Below are 16,839 nucleotides of genomic sequence, written 5' to 3'. Positions count from 1 at the left end.
TGAAGTGCCCATTTTTTTAAATCACTTCAGAGTCTCAGTATTAAAGAATAGTTTAGTAACAGAAGTTCGTGGCAATGGATCACCATTTTCATCTATGCTTTCCAATTTAATATTAAGATACCTTAACAATGATGCTGCCCTCATCATAACCCAAAGCTACATTATTGGATCCTCTCAGACTGGCCACGCACCACACCCTCTCCATGCCATAGTTGAGAGTACTTTCCAAGCGATACGTGCTCGAATGCCAAATGCGGACAGTTCCTGGAGAAAAAGATATATGCAATTTCAGTCTCCTCTCTCAGCAGCAGAACTATTAAACATTATGGCATTCAACAACAAGAATCCAAAGACCACATATGAAACTAACACCTGTAATTTAAACTTTAGTGAAATAGAACTGTAATTCTTCAATCCCAGCAGTCTCACTGATGTTTGGAGGGATATTTGGTATCTACCACGAGTGTCACATAGGCCAAAGGAGGGAAATCAGCACAGAAGAATCTCTTGGTGGGAGCTTGAGGGATCACAGGGAGGAGAAATTAGGACCTCCGAGCTGCCAGGCAGCTCTCAATGGCTGTGCAGAGATAGCGAGATGGAGTTGAACTGACTGGGGCCTCACTGCTTGCAGATGCCCTAGGCTTCTCAGCAGCAGTACTCCAGCCTTCCTCTCAGCTATGTCCTTCCACCCCTAGGTGAGTTAGATTCACCTTTATTTGGGGTTTCCAAATTAAATATTCATGGTAAATAGGCCCAATGGCCTGTGATGGGATATTACATGGGGTGGGATCCGAGTTACCCAGGAAAAAAATTTCTGTAGTATCTGGTTGATGAATCTTGCCCATATGCTCAGGGTTTAGCCGATTGCCATTATTTGGGGTCGGGAAGGAATTTTCCTCCAGGGCAGACCGGAAGAGGCCCTGGAGGTTTTTCGCCTTCCTCTGTAGGATGGGGCCTGGGTCACTTGCTGGAGGATTCTCTGCTCCTTGAAGTCTTTAAACTACGATTTGAGGACTTCAATAGCACAGATATAGGTGTGAGGTATTTTGCAGGAGTGGTGGGTGAAATTCTGTGGCCTGCGTTGTGCAGGAGGTCAGACTAGATGATCATAATGGTCCCTTCTGACCTAAATATCTATGAATCTATGACTGCGGAGGAAGATTGGAATTATTTTAAGTCAAAGCTGCAGAAAATATCTGAAGCCTGCATCTCAAGCAAGGGGAAAAATTCATAGGGAAGGACTGCAGACCAAACTGGATGAACAAGCATCTCAAACAAGTGATTAAGAGAAAGCAGAAAGCCTACCTACATAGGATGGATCAAGGAAAGCCAGCTTTTGGGGGTCAGAAAGTGTAGGGATGAAGTGAACTACTAAAAGCCAAGCAAAAAACTGGACCTTGCGAAGGGAATTAAAACTGATAGTAACTAGTTCTATAGCCATATAAATAAAAAAGAAACAAGGCGGCTTCCAAACCTACAAAAGGATATGTAACCCACCCTACTGTTAATATACATGCAGTGTCAGAAAACTCAAAGTTACCATCTTCTGAGCCTGTGATTATGATTGGCAGCTCAGGGTGGAAGCTGACACAGGATACATTCTGAGCATGTCCCTCCAGTGTTTGCACACAGGTTTTATTCTGCAATAAGAGTTAAGATACAAGAAAAACAAACATTAACACTAATTTTCTCAGATCACTATCTTCAAAGAAATTTAATGTAAGAATTATGTAAGCATGTCTAGTCTTTCTGTAACCTTTACTTCTACTTCAATTTGTTCAAAGAATAGCATACCCTAGAGTCTTTGTCTTAAGACAAAAGCCCCAACCGCCAGAAATGAATTTGTTCCCATTAGTGTAGCTGCTTCTTTGTTTCCTAAGCTAACTGGGTTCCTATCTACAAAACACTTTGTTGAGAGCAAGGTGGCTCAATGTATTAATACAAGACTCATTAGTGCCTGTACTTTTTGCTTCAAATCCTGAAAGCCAAACATAGATCTGCACAGAATCACAAGGGAAAACCAAGCCTGGTGCTATCTTTGTCCCACAGGCCCAACCTTTTCTTCTCTGCTCCTGCAGCATCCAGCTCAGGCCACAGACTTAGGAATGGATAACTTCCCCATCAATACCCAAGCAACACATACCTAGCTAGTGGGGGGAGAAGGAGAAGGAAATCACAGATGCATAGGACAAGGAACATAAGCAAGAACAGAAAGCAACAAGGAGGAAGAAGAAAACAGACAAAACGATTGGAGAGTACAAGTGGACACAGAAGGAGACAATTATTCTCTGGACATACAGTAAAGGGATACAGAGAGCAGGTGGGTGCCCAATCCATTGCAAGGCGATTGGTCACAAAATAAAAAAATAGGACGCACTACTCTACAAGAAAATAAGCCACTGCTATTCAAGACAAAGTTAACTTTTAACATTTAGATTTAAGGTGATTTCTATATTTCACAGCCGGTAAATTCGAATGTTACTCATAATTTTTAACATACTAGTTCTAGTTCAGTTTTTCTGGAAAATACATCACAAAAATCTCTCTATTTTCTATTCAAAGTCATGAAAACTCCAGAATATTTTTCTCCTTCATCCCTTTGCCTTGATTTCCATGCCTTTGCTGCTGATGGTGCCCAACCAAATTAATCAACTAAAGCGTTCACGAAGAGGTGAACACACTGTACCTGATAATCCCAAATCTTGACAAGGCGATCATCTGCTCCTGAAATGAGGTAAGGCTTGTCTCCTCCACTATAATAATCGATACAGTTCACTCCTTTTTCATGGCCTTCCAAAGTGAAGTTGGGTGAAGAAGAACCAAGCTGCCACACCTTGCAAAGAAAAAGATCAGCCATACCTAAGTATTGATCTTACCCTCATGGGCCAGCACCACCAGATAGAATGAGCTCTGAGTAGTGCATTTTTAAAATTCTAGAGACTGGAAAGATACAGCTAATAAATCTATACCACTGCATCCTGATTTCTTAAATGTAGTGGGGAAAAAAAATCAAATTATACTTTGGGCCAATATTTCAAAGCAATAAAATAGCTTTATCCTTCAATGGTCTCTCTTTCATGTTAAACCCCCGTGCATGTATGTAGACTGAAAAACCTGCACATGTATATATCACATTTACACATGCCATACATCATCTTATATGTACTAAGCTTACTATTGTTTCAGAAATCTGCGGTTCGAGTCAGAAATATACATATATCCTTTAGTTGTTAGTGTGGATTTTAGAATCACAAATCTAAAATACTAAATGACTGTTTGTTAAATGGATCAGGGCAGGGTTTAGGTACATTGAGGCCCTAGGTGAAAACTTTGCCTCCTCACTACCATACCAAATCCCACTCACACATACCCATTAATCATAACAGCTGAAGGAGTCTTGAAGTATAGGTGGCCTTTTCTAGTCCTAACACATAACAAAAGTTCCAAGGGAACATGGGGAAATCTCAGTGCCCAGATGGCCTCATGAACCCAGTAATGGCTCCACTGTGCATGAGAATCTTCAGGGTCTATCGCAGGAAAGGGAAGTAAGACTCTCAATGTAGGTACTCTGCTATCTTGCATTTCCCTAAAACGGACTCTGAAAGTGGACGATTATAAAAGTAAAGTTACACCCCCCAACACTTATTGGTAATCCAAATGGAATCACAAGAGTCCATAAATTGCTGCCAGTGATTCACATTTCAAAGATCATATACAATAACTAATCTTGACGTTTCACAGATATATAAAGTCTTTATCCAGGTTCCGATAATTGTTCAACTATAACTTGACTGAGGTCATTCCAATTTATATATGTCCTTGTATGTAGTATACAGTCTATTACTGCACATATACTTTTTTATGAATTTAAATTTTTCCATTGTCTGTATTGCTATATTGTTGTATTTCTCATGTCTGGTAATTATTTAATGAAGTTTTTAAAAGGTATATTTACTGTACCTTAATCGTCCTATCCAAAGAGGCACTGGCAAACTGGTTATTATCCTTTGGGTTTATGACAATCTGCATAACATAATGAGTGTGTCCTTCAAACACCTGAGAACAAGACCATTTTTTATCCCAGTCCCAGAGTTTAATAAGCATGTCATCTGGAAAAAAAATTCAAATTAGGTATTATGGATATTTAAAACTCTCTTTTTTAAAATAAAATCCTCAGTAACCCAATTTTCAAGGCTTGTCCATCCTAAAGGGAAGCATTGCTACTATCAAAATAATTTATGGACTTTACTCATAAGACTGTTTACCCTGAGAGGCGGGGGATGACTACAGGGAATGCAACGGTTTGTTTTTGTTCCCTCCCCTCATGCCCCCAAAAAAGAAATAGTCATCTGCATTAAACCGAAACCTGGGTATCTACCTTGCCAGAAGTAAGAACCTAGTAATAGTCTAGACTGCTTAGCACAGCTAAACATGTGGTTCTCATTTCAGGGCCATTCGGTGTTCTCTTAAAGAGGACATTGGTGTTGGGAAATTGGACCTCTACTTTCTGTTTTATGAAAGTCTGAAAGATTTCTTTAAAAAAAGGTGTGAAAACACTTTGGCAATTTAGTGAGACATCACAAAAAGCAGAGTGAAAGCTGAGCAATTGAGAGGAAAGTGATTTTAAATTACTGCTTCAAATGTTGGGATTTTTGTTAACACACTTAATATTTTGGAGAAAGGAATGTGTGTTAAAACCTCAACACACTATCCCTTCAATTAGGAGGGTGTACATTATCAGCTGTCATATCCAAGACTTTCCCCAGGACTGCCAACCATTGTTTTTAAACAGTTTGCTTTATGTTTTGAAAAAGTGAAATTTAAAGGGAATTTGTGAGTAACATATCCCATAGCTCCTGTACAGCTCCAGAGACATACAAACATCTTGGAGGAACCTTGTCTGAAACGCTGAAAAGTAAGTAGTTGTGGAAAGGGTCAAGTTTCAAAGACACAAGCATCAAAACAAACACTGGAATCCTGAAGAGAATTTCTTCTGTTGTTAGTATAAGGATTTAGGGCTTGTTTACATGACCAGTTAGTCTGCAGAAAGCTGGGATGTGAATCTACCCCCACTAGTCTGCCACAAACTAACTGTCCACGTCAACTTTAAGCAGACTAACAGTTCCTTACTGTGGTTTGATCTAGTCCCCATATGGACAGTTAGTGCATGGCAGGCTAGTATGGAGTAGATTCACACCCCAGCTTGCCACAGACTAATTGTTCATGCAGACAAGCCCTTAGATTTCCAGTTTTGTTTCTCTCACTGTTTTCTATGTGATTTAGTTTCTTGCTTTATTGTTATGGACTTCCTTGAAAACAAAGAGGTATAAAAGGGATGAACTGCCTAATTTGGCACACACTGAATTAAGCAAAAACTGCTCGTAGGCAGATCCTTGACTCTGTATGAAGCCTCCATTCCATCTAGAGTGTGATCCAGCTATTCTTCTCACTGTTCTTGCAACACAGTCAGTTCAGCCATACCGTTGATTGTTTTCAGGAGATACTGCACCTCGGTTTGTTCTCTTAAGCCCTGGTTCTGTAATGCACGCAACATTTCTTCTTTTTGCTTCTAGGCATCTGGAAAACTAGCTCTTCCCTTTAACTTCCTAAAGAAAAGCTGACAGGCCAGTGCCTACTTTTTTTCCCCTTTACAGAAGAGGAGTCTCAGGCTCAGTCAGAGCACTAATTCATCTCAGACACTTCTAAGGACTGCACATCAATACTAAAGGATTAAGATAACAGTTAAATTTGCTCACTAGGGAACCTAGATTGAATGTTGTGGGCAAAACATGAAGCCAACAATTCTATTTCATGAAAGGACATTATATATAAACTCCAATATCACTCATGTTACAAATCTTACTATGAAAACACTACAATGCTTCTAGTTTTAACCAGCAAAATGAAATTAATCTTGATATACGTCAAACCCAAGTATGGCATGTCAGTATGCCAAACAGCAGATCATTAGCATGTAAATGAACTTCTTGTTTGGCAGACATTAAGCAACTAGACTTCAGGTCTTCTTTGACAAGAGCTTAACCTATTACATTTCAGCTCCGAAGTAAAGTTGAGATTCCATTAAAAACATGAAACTAGCTTGGAAAGAAGTAATTTGAGATGACAAATGAGAAGTAGGCTACTTGCTCAAGAATTCTTATTTCAGCAACAACAGTACAGGCCATGTAGTTTCTCATTGTTCAGACTTATCTTATAAACAGAGTTATGTGAGAAAAATCAAATTATACCGAAAATATCTCTTACCACTGCTAGTTAGAATGAAAGGCTGAGTAGGATGTACAGCAATGCAACGAATATAATCGGAGTGTGCTTCAAACATGTGAACTCTTTCCAAGGTATTGTAATTGAAAACTCTAATTTGCATGTCATCCTACAGATGAGAAGAAAATAAAGACATTAAGATCAGCTTCTCTATAAAAGTATTAAATAAAGACTAATATTCCATCTTCAAAGATTCTTCATCCATAAAAGTTCTTTAAGAACCGCATTAGAAGTCTGAAGAAAGGAAACAATGCCAGCTAGCATAATTATTCTGACACAGTTTTGGTTCAGAAATTTACATTACATGATCCTATTTTAAGGCATTTATAACTACGAAGAATTCATCTATGATCAAAGTTTCTCAAAGATGGTCTTAGCCCAAAAGGTCACTTATTTTAATTTAAGGCAAGTTTAAAGTTCCCTTAGACATTTTCACATTATAGGAGCATGAAAAAGTGTTTTCCATGCATTAAGGGCTTTGTTCTCCTCCCATTGAAGTCAATGGGGAAAACGTACATTGATATCAATGATGCAACATCATGCTATAAGAAAAACAGATGCTATGTTGCACTCAAATAACTGAAAAAAGCACTGCCAACTTGGATTTCTTTTTAACTATTTAGGAAATAATGGCCCCAAAAAACACCACAAAGTCCTCCCTGCCCCAAAAAACAACCACCACCACCACTTTAAAGCTTTCAAATATGATGTCCTAAAATCTTTACTTTTTTTAATCCATTTTTAAACTGTGTTAACTTGGGAGCATAAAAATATGTAAAGTTTTCAAAAGAGGTTTAGATGCAAAAGGCAGGGCAGCAAGCCTCCCATCTCAGGTGGGCTCGTGCTACAACTAATCTTTCCTGATTAGTTGTAGCTAAATTAGCCCCCCATCATATTGTGTGTGTAGTTGGGGTTATTTTTTTCCCCAGAATGTGCATTACTTTACATTTATCCACATTACATTTCATTTGCCATTTTGTTGCCCAATCACTTAGTTTTGTGAGATCTTTTTGAAGTTCTTCACAGTCTGCTTTGGTCTTAACTATCTTGAGCAGTTTAGTATCATCTGCAAACTTTGCCACCTCACTGTTTACCCCTTTCTCCAGATCATTTATGAATAAGTTGAATAGGATTTGTCCTAGGACTGACCCTTGGGGAACACCACTAGTTACTCCTCTCCATTCTGAAAATTTACCATTTATTCCTGCCCTTTATTCCCTGCCTTTTAACCAGTTCTCAATCCATGAAAGGATCTTCCCTCTTATTCCATGAAAACTTAATTTACATAAAAGCCTTTGGTGAGGGACCCTGTCAAAGGCTTTCTAGAAAAAAGCCATCCACTGGATCCCCTTTGTCCACAGGTTTGTTGACCCCTTCGAAGAACTCTTAATAGATTAGTAAGACATGATTTCCCTTTACAGAAACCACGTTGACTTTTGCCCAACAATTTATGTCCTTCTATGTGTCTGACAATTTTATTCTTTACTATTGTTTCAACTAATTTGCCCTGTACTGACATTAGACTTACCAGTCTGTAATTGCCGGGATCACTTCTAGAGCCCTTTTTAGGTATTGGTGTTACATTAGCTATCTTCTAGTCACTGGGTACAGAAGCTGATTTAAAGGACAGGTTACAAACCATAGTTAATAGTTCCACAATTTCACATTTGAGTTCTTTCAGAACTCTTGGGTGAATGCCATCTGGTCCCGGTGACTTGTTACTGTTAAATTTAACAATTAATTCCAAAACCTCCTCTAGCGACACTTCAATCTGTCACAATTCCTCAGATTTGTCACCTACAAAAGACGGCTCAGGTTTGGGAATCTCCCTAACATCCTCAGCCGTGAAGACTGATGCAAATAATTCATTTAGTTTCTCCGCAATGACTTTATTGTCTTTAAGTACTCCTTCTGTATGTCGATCGTCCGGGGCCCCACTGGTTGTTTAGCAGGCTTCCTGCTTCTGATGTACTTAAACATTTTGTTATTACCTTTTGAGTTTTTGGCTAGCTGTTCTTCAAACTCCTTTTTGGCTTTTCTTATTATATTTTTACACTTAATTTGGCAGTGTTTATGCTCCTTTCTATTTACCTCACTAGGATTTGACTTCCACTTTTTAAAAGATGCCTTTTTATCTCTCACTGTTTCTTTTACATGGTTGTTAAGCCACAGTGGCTCTTTAGTTCTTTTAATGTGTTTTTTAATTTGGGATATACATTTAAGTTTGGCCTCTATTATAGTGTCTTTGAAAAGTGTCCATTCAGCTTACAGGGATTTCACTCTTGTCACTGTACCTTTTAATTTCTATTTAACTAACCTCCTCTTTTTTGCATAATTCCCCTTTCTGAAATTAAATGCCACAGCGTTGGACCATTGAGGTGTTCTTCTCACCACAGGAATCTTAAATGTTGTTATATTATGTTCACTATTTCCAACTGGTCCTGTTATAGTTACCTCTTGGACCAGATCCTGTGCTCCACTCAGGACTAAATCGAGAGTTGCCTCTCCCCCTGTGGATTCCTGTACCAGCTGCTCCAAGAAGCAGTCATTTAAAGTATCGAGAAATTTTGTCTCTGCATTTCGTCCTGAGGTGAAATGTACCCAGTCAATATGGAGATAACTGAAATCCCCCACTATTATTGAGTTCTTTATTTTGATAGCATTTCATTGTCACTATCACTGTCCTGGTCAGGTAGTCAATAATAGATCCCTACTGTTATATTCTAGAGGGATTTCTAAAGTGCACTGGCTTGCATAGACTCTGCTGGCAAAAACTAAGAGTCTGCATGGGCTGGTCAGTGTGCAACACATTGGTGCAGTTCAGAAATCACACCCCTCTATTGTATATTGTTGCTCTATATAGACAAGTCCTAAATCTCACTGAGTCACTGGGACTAGGTACTTCTGAAAATTTTATCCTAAATGTTTTTGAAGGAAGCAACATGATATATGCTGGCTTGGGCCTACTCCCTTCTCCTTCCATACACATGCCTATTTGCTACTTCTTCAGTATCAGCTTTCTAACTTCTGTCACTAGCAGGCAACATCTTTCAGATCTAGAAAAAAGCTTGCAAGTGAGCTTCCCCCAGAGATGTATATAAGTGTCATTATGCCAATGCATTGAACAGAGAGCGTAGACGATGAACAAGACAAAGTAACAAGTAACTAAGTATTTGATAGCAAAGTAAGAGTACTAATTTTTCCACTAAATTTTCTTTCATAGAAATCTTAGCTTTTACTTGTTTCTATAGTAGATACAAAATTTTCAGACAAAAAAAGTGATTTTCAAGTTGACTGCCCATTTAATAAATTTATTTAAAAAATAGAAATGCATCATGGACAATTTTCCATCAGGTCAAATGCCTCTGACCCACTTAAACTTATTCAAAAATTGTAACAGATTGGAAACATGTTGGGTATACACAATATCTACTTTAATTACCAATTAAGACACACACTGCATGCATATCTGGATGCATATTAAAACAACTTCATTTCAGTGATTGATATGACGGCAATATGATTTAAAGGACAGATTAAAAATGTAACATGGAAAATGTTTATTTCAGTGGTTACAAATAGAGATAAGTACACTGATACATGCTTGTACCTGCAAGTCTGCTTCTATAAATATTAAAAAGGCTGACAGAAATAGGCACGCAAAATTAATTCAGACTTTCTTCCTTAGTAATGCAATGTTAAGGTTGAAAATGTTAAAACAAACGATGATTATATACGAGATATATAAACACACACATTTTACAGCCTGTCAGGTGTATACTTTGTGATGTCAACTGTTACACTTTGCTGACTTTTCTTAACTGCAAGAGTAGGATGGACTTATTAAGCACATTTTAGTATGAAGCACATTCAATGGATAAAAGTGGCTTTAGTGTTCTAAAAGTGAACAAAAATTTCTCTAAAGATTCTGTATTAAAAATAATTGAGGAAAAGCATAGAAAAACAACAGGTAAACTTTTAAAATCGTATTACCTTGAATAGTTGAAGTCCTTTAGCCTAATTACAGGGACATGGTTAAGGTACTGTGCATACTACATCTTTTAAACAAATTGAAAGCAAGTGCCAGAAGTTATTCGAGTTGGTAATTTAGATTGGGCCTAAATGTAAAGTCAACCACCACTTTGTATTTTTCGGTTTTTAAAATGAAAGTTTGAGCTTTAAAGTGCCCTTCTATTCAACAGATTTTAGGAGAATGTTTTGGGGAAACAAACAGCTATAATCTGTTATCTTCTTCCAGTGTACAAGTTAATATAGAACCACACTTCTGGATGGTGTGTAAGGGTGCAACGAAGTAAAGAGAAAAGCGGGGGAATGTATATGAAACAGACAAACAAAAAATGACAACTTACAGCTCCTGTCACAACCCAATTTTTTCTGGCCACAAATTTTGCAGCTCTGACTGGCAGGTCACATACTTCAAAGGTCTTCACTAGAGTCTAAAATTAGAAATATTGGGGTATATTACAGAGAAAATGTCAGTTTCAAAATCTGTTCAGCTTTTCTTAAAAACAGCCCACTTTTAAATAGTTGCAAGTTTAAGAACTGTCAAGGAGCTCCTAGAGAAAGGGATCTGTACTCCTTTTTAACAGATGTGAGTATAAACATAAAGTCAGGTAAGAGGAGGTATTGACAGTATGGTGCAGTTTTGCTAAGTCTAAAAACATTTAATACCTTCTGGAATAAACAAAAATTAAAATAATTTGCAAAAAATAAAACTCACTGTATATAGTCAACAAATCCTGGGATTTATGTGATCTCCACAGACTTCTATATCTTTCTTTAGACTGGTTTCAGAGTAACAGCCGTGTTAGTCTGTATTCGCAAAAAGAAAAGGAGTACTTGTGGCACCTTAGAGACTAACCAATTTATTTGAGCATGAGCTTGAAGTGAGCTGTAACTCACGAAAGCTCATGCTCAAATAAATTGGTTAGTCTCTAAGGTGCCACAAGTACTCCTTTTCTTTAGGCTGTTTCTTAATGTTTGTGATATCACCTGAACAACATATGCTGAGGCATCACACAGATTGCAAACAAATGAGCCTCAAGTTCAGGGAGATTAAACAGAAAAAAATAAGTTTAAGATCAATTTTGTGCATCACATCCCTACTACTCTTAATATTCAAAGCATTTAGCATATAAACAGAAAGCTCAGTGCTGGGTTGACATCCTAATCTATCTGCTTTATATCACGTTACTTATTTGTCTCTGAGGCTACAATTTGAAAATGCACCACCCTTAGGTACATTGATCTTTAATGGCACTGAACTATAAGTGGCAGCATGAAACATGAGTTTCTTGAGGACACCCTGCTGATTCTGCAAATTATAGTTTTTTTGTTTTGATTTTTAAACAAAAAACAGTGATTTTATTATATTATTATTTAAAGTTCTTTCCATACGTCTGCTGCAGAAGAATGCACTTCGTATATAACTATGATCAGGAAACACATATCAATGAATTACCATATTGCTACATTGAACACACTCCTGTTTCTAATTAGAAATAGAATACAGCACAAAAAGTTTACCTGTGTTTCATGATTCCAAACACAGACACTGCCATTGTACAGGCTAGCTAACATCCATGGCTCAGTAGGGTGCAAGTCCACACTCTTTACTCGGTCAGAACGAGCTGTTAGTTTTCGCTTAATATCGAGTCGGAGAGGCTAGAGATCAGAAAAATTAAGAATGCTACATTATTCTTCAACGTAACAACGGCACAGAACTGTTTTAACGTATCTGTAGTGTAAATAAGAAAAAACTGAAGGTTAAACCTAAAATAAAACTAGGCAGCTCTGTTTTGAGGGCACACATCCCACACACTCCTTATCTTAGCTACCTGTTTGCTTTGTTCTTCTAAGAGAGTCTTTAGAATATAAACAAATACTGGTTCTGAGTGGCATCATTCTCACTGATTTCTCTGGAGCAGGACAGGGTCTCAGTAGAGCACAGAGGATTGTTCTTGTGCATTTTTTCTTCAATCCACATGAATATATTGCTTGTAAAGAGGTCCTGAACTGCACAACTGGAAAAATCTATCTACAGAATAAGCTCAAGAAAAGGAAGGGCAGTGCATGCTTCCATACAACATCTTGCCCAGTATGCCCATAAACCGTTTTCTCCTTTGTACTTCTGTTGTGAAAAAAATGTGGGAGCCAGCTATCACAAACTATGATGTGTAATGGAGACACCTGTCCATTAGAAATTGATGCAAGTCTAACAACTCCTTTAAAAATCAGACAAACACAGAAGCCAATGATATTTTTAAAAGAAGCACTACAAAGTAAAAAAGAACTTTAAACCTTCCATTATACCCCGATTTTGACTTCACCTATAACTCTGGCAATACAAAACAAAACTACCTAAAATTTCACGGGTTGAATTCATGCCAAGGTAAGTTTTCTAGAATGAGGCATTTCAAAATGTGAAGGTTCTAAAAACGATGACCTTATTTATTGCTCAACAACACCTACTTCTGCTGGTGAGAGACACAAGCTTTCAAGTCACACAGAGCAGAGCTGAAGTTGGTCCTATAAGAGCTATTACCTCACACACTTTGTGTCTCTAATACCAATGAGCTTTAACTGTCAGACTACTGTGCCCCTTTCAGGAAACTGATTGGGCTTGCATACCTCAAATTTCACCTCACTTTGTTTGCTTACAAAATCACACATAAAAATACAAATGTCACAGCCACACTATTACTGAAAAACTGATTTCATTTTTACCATATAATTATGAAATAAATCACACACACACACCCCCATCAAGGTTCCTTCCCCACTCTGAACTCTAGGGTACAGATGTGGGGACCTGCATGAGAAAACCCCTAAGCTTATTTTTACCAGCTTATGTTAAAACTTTCCCAAGGTACGAACTACTTCACCTTTTGTCCCTGGACTTTATTGCTGCCACCACCAAGCATGTAACAAATATAACAGGGAAAGAGCCCACTTGGAAACGTCTTTCTCCCCAAAATCCCCCCCAAGCCCTACACCCCCTTTCCTGGGGAAGGCTTCATAAAAATCCACACCAATTTGTACAGGTGAACACAGACCCAAACCCTTGGATCTTAAGAACAATGAAAAAGCAATCAGGTTCTTAAAAGAAGAATTTTAATGAAAGAAAAAGTAAAAGAATCACCTCTGTAAAATCAGGATGGTAAATACCTTACAGGGTAATCAGATTCAAAACATAGAGAATCCCTCTAGGCTAAGCCTTAAGTTACAAAAAGACACAAAAACAGGAATATACATTCCATTTAGCACAGCTTATTTTATCAGCCATTCAAACAAAACAGAATCTAACGCATATCTAGCTAGATTGCTTTCTGACTTTTTACAGGAGTTCTGACCTGCATTCCTGTTCTGGTCCGGGCAAAAGCATCACACAGACAGAGCGAACCCTTTGTTTCCCCCCCACCCTCCAGCTTTGACAGTATCTTGTCTCCTCATTGGTCATTTTGGTCAGGTGCCAGCGAGGTTATCCTAACTTCTTAACCCTTTACAGGTGAAAGGGTTTTTCCTTTGGCCAGGAGGGATTTAAAGGTGTTTACCCTTCCCTTTATATTTATGACACTCCCATTGAGAACCACTGATATAGTATGTAGAGCAGTACAAACAAGTCTTCATTTGTATGAAATTTTAATATGCAGCTGTCATAAATAGCTGTAAAGGAACCAGACTCCCCACCCCCAGGCAAATAGGTAGGGGAGTTGATGTAACCACTGGTCTGACACCCTGACCTGGTCCCCTCAGCACATCCCCTCCCAGCATCTCACCAGGGATTAATTCCTGCCACGCACCGCCCGCACAGCCTCAGGGACAGCGCTGGCCTGCGGAAGCGGGGAGCGGCTGGGGGCTCTGGTTCCTTTACAGCCCGCAGGAGAAGGGAACCCTGCGCGCCCCTCACCACCTGTATGTCCCGGCCCACTCACCCTCCCCAACCCCAGCCCAGCGGGCAGCTCCTCTGTCCACCCCCACGCCAGCCAGCCAGCCAGCCGCGAGGAGACAAGGCCCGGCCCCGGCTGGCCCCGTGGCCGGACTCACCATGGTTCCGCAGCCCCAACCCAGCAGCAGCGGAGACGTCGCTCTCTGAGCCCAACTGACCGACGTGGAGCTTCCGGCCCCGCCGCTCTCGCGACATGTAGGGTGAAAACGAGAACCCCGTGCACAAGCGCTTCTGTATCTCAAACATCGCGAGAACGAGACTCCTCGCTTCCGTGGCGTCTGAGGGAGCCAGAGGCACCTACCTACTGAAACCAATGTACGACGCAATATCAGCTTCCCGCGGGGGGAGGGGGTGTGGCTATCAAACCCAGGGGCCTGATGGGAATTATAGTCCGTTTGTGCCGTAAAACATGCTGGGACATGTAGTCTTTGCCGCGGTGCATGCTGGGAACTATAGTTTCCATAAGGGAGGAAAACGGGGCGTTGTCATGGCCGCGGCCGCCTGCCTGATAAGGATTAGGGCCTCCCTTCAGCCGTGGCCTGTTTGTTCACATCGTGAGCGCAACCCTCTGCCCCACCCCGGCGCAGGAGATAGGCCTATGGCAGGCAGGGTCTGCCCCTGTGTTCCCACAGGCCTTGGCTTGCCAGCCCCGCCCCCTGCTCGCGACATTCCCCTCCCTCCGTGGCTCGCTGCCCTGGCTGGGGAGGGCTCTACTGAGGGTACGTGCTCTGGGGTGGGGCCATAAAGGAGAGGTTCAGGGTGTGGGAGGTGGCTCTGAGCTGGGGCAGGGAGGTGGGGTGTGGGAGGGAAGGTGCAGGCTCTGGGGTAGGGGTGGGGCTGGGGATGAGGGGTTTGGGGTGCAGGAGAAGGCTCCAGGCTGGGGAGTGGGGCTGAGGGATTTGGGAGGGGGCTATGGGTTGAGGCATAGGAGGGGGTGAGGGCTTTGGGATGGGGGTCAGGCTCCAGGGTGGGGCTACGGATGAGGTGTGTAGGAGGGGGCACCAGGCTGCGGATTGAGGCAGGGGATTGGAGTGCAGGGGGTATGGGCTCTGGGCTGGAGATGAGAGGTTTGGGGTGCAGGAGGGAGCTCCAGGTTTAGAGGGCTCAGGGCTAGGGCAGAGGGTGGGAGCGCAAGGCTTACCTTGGGCAGCTGCTGATCAGCAGGGCTAAGGAAGGCTCCCTGCCTGTCCTGACTCTGCATTGCACCCCATAAGGGGTCTGGCTCCTAAGCAGGGGGTGGGGGGGCAGGAGGCTCCACACGCTGCTCTCACCTAGGGGCACCTACCCCCCCCTTCCCAGCCAATGGGAGTGCAGAGCTAGTGCTCAGGGCAGGGGCAGCATGCCTAGGAACCAGACCCGCTTACTGCTTTCGGGGCACAACACAGAGCCAGGACAGGTAGGGACTAGTCTGCCTTAGACCCACAGCACCACCGACCAGACTTTTAACAGCCTGACCGGAGCCGCCAGGATCCCTTTTCAACCAGGCATTGCAGTCAAAAACCAAACACCTGGCAACCCTACACAGGCCACAATGCCTCAGGTTGCCCCCAAGAACAAAGTTGTGCAAGCTCCCTCACCTTTTCCCCTTGTTGGGGTGCCTCTGAGATCTTGTCCACCCACTTTCCCAAAGAACTTAGTTGGGGTCTAGTCTCATCACTCAAGTTCCTTTATTTGGCATACAGCATAGCAATGCTGAGCTGATCAGACTCAAGCATAATGGGTGGCTATAGGGTGTAACATGCACTCAAAGTCACGCAGTAAATCTCTTCCTTTATAACAGTGGTTCCCAAACTTTAACAACCGACGAACCCCTTTCACTGAAATGTCAAGTCTTGTGAACCCCCTCCTAAAAATTAATATTTCCAGGGATTTTCTCTCTTATCTCAGCATAAATTATAAAAGCAGTGATCTTGGACATACAAAATTTGTTTTTATGACATGCTTATTACACGCTATTTATTAATTTTTATTTACCATTACAGTATTTTTATTACATTATGAAAATGGCAACACTCTTCCAAGATCTCAGTTTTGTAGCTTGTATCACTTTTGATTAAGTCTGTTATAAGACAAGGCTCCTATCAGAGGCGCCAGTAGAAAAAAGGGGTGTGGGGGCAAAGCCCCTGGGACCAGGGCGGCACCGCCAGAAAAGGGGGGGGGGCGCCAAGGGGATCACCGGAAAAAAAGGGGAGGGAGCCACGGGGGAAGGGGCACGCTGACGTACTGGCACCCCCCCCCCAAACTGGTGGCTCTGGCTCCTATGTTTCATCAAAGAGTATCAGATGTGAAACAGCATGAAGGTATTTAAGAAGCCAACTCAAAGAGTTCCTCCTACACAAGGATTCAGGTCTTTAGCAGTCCAGGCAAACAATGCACATTACAACAAAGCTTAAACTTGTTCTTCATAATAATTTTAAAACAACACTAGCAGCCTATTTAATTTTAAAAACAGCAAAAAAATCCACCTCCCTTTCTATTTCGTATAAGGAGTCTTGAAGTTTAAATCTTCTCAGTGTGATAGATACGTTTGCTTTGATCTGCTTAGCTCTTAGAAGTCCCCAAGGCTCCAGGCTGCTAGCCCCATGCTA

At 41.0% G+C, this 16,839-nt stretch overlaps 1 protein-coding gene across 3 annotated transcripts in view; it reads right to left on the bottom strand.

Moving 5' to 3' along the window:
• The window catches only part of COPB2 (COPI coat complex subunit beta 2), a 32,571-nt gene extending 18,112 nt beyond the window's left edge, over positions 1–14,459 (bottom strand). For all 3 annotated transcript variants that reach the window (XR_012160813.1, XR_012160814.1, XM_073359989.1), the window contains exons 1-8: positions 14,350–14,459; positions 11,830–11,967; positions 10,653–10,739; positions 6,265–6,391; positions 3,961–4,109; positions 2,687–2,833; positions 1,541–1,640; positions 122–264 (exon numbers count right to left, since the gene is read on the bottom strand). Coding sequence is in view for 1 of the 3 variants with exons in the window: in XM_073359989.1 (XP_073216090.1) it covers positions 122–264; positions 1,541–1,640; positions 2,687–2,833; positions 3,961–4,109; positions 6,265–6,391; positions 10,653–10,739; positions 11,830–11,967; positions 14,350–14,352 (894 nt within the window). In the remaining 2 variants the exon portion in view is untranslated. The remainder of the gene's footprint in view (positions 1–121; positions 265–1,540; positions 1,641–2,686; positions 2,834–3,960; positions 4,110–6,264; positions 6,392–10,652; positions 10,740–11,829; positions 11,968–14,349) is intronic.
• Positions 14,460–16,839: the final 2,380 nt, after the last annotated feature.

The sequence above is a fragment of the Lepidochelys kempii genome, chromosome 9 (assembly GCF_965140265.1).
Source record: "Lepidochelys kempii isolate rLepKem1 chromosome 9, rLepKem1.hap2, whole genome shotgun sequence".
NCBI classification, from domain to species: domain Eukaryota; kingdom Metazoa; phylum Chordata; order Testudines; family Cheloniidae; genus Lepidochelys; species Lepidochelys kempii.
Note: the sequence above shows the minus strand (reverse complement) of the source record. Positions and strands in the feature narration are given on the sequence as shown.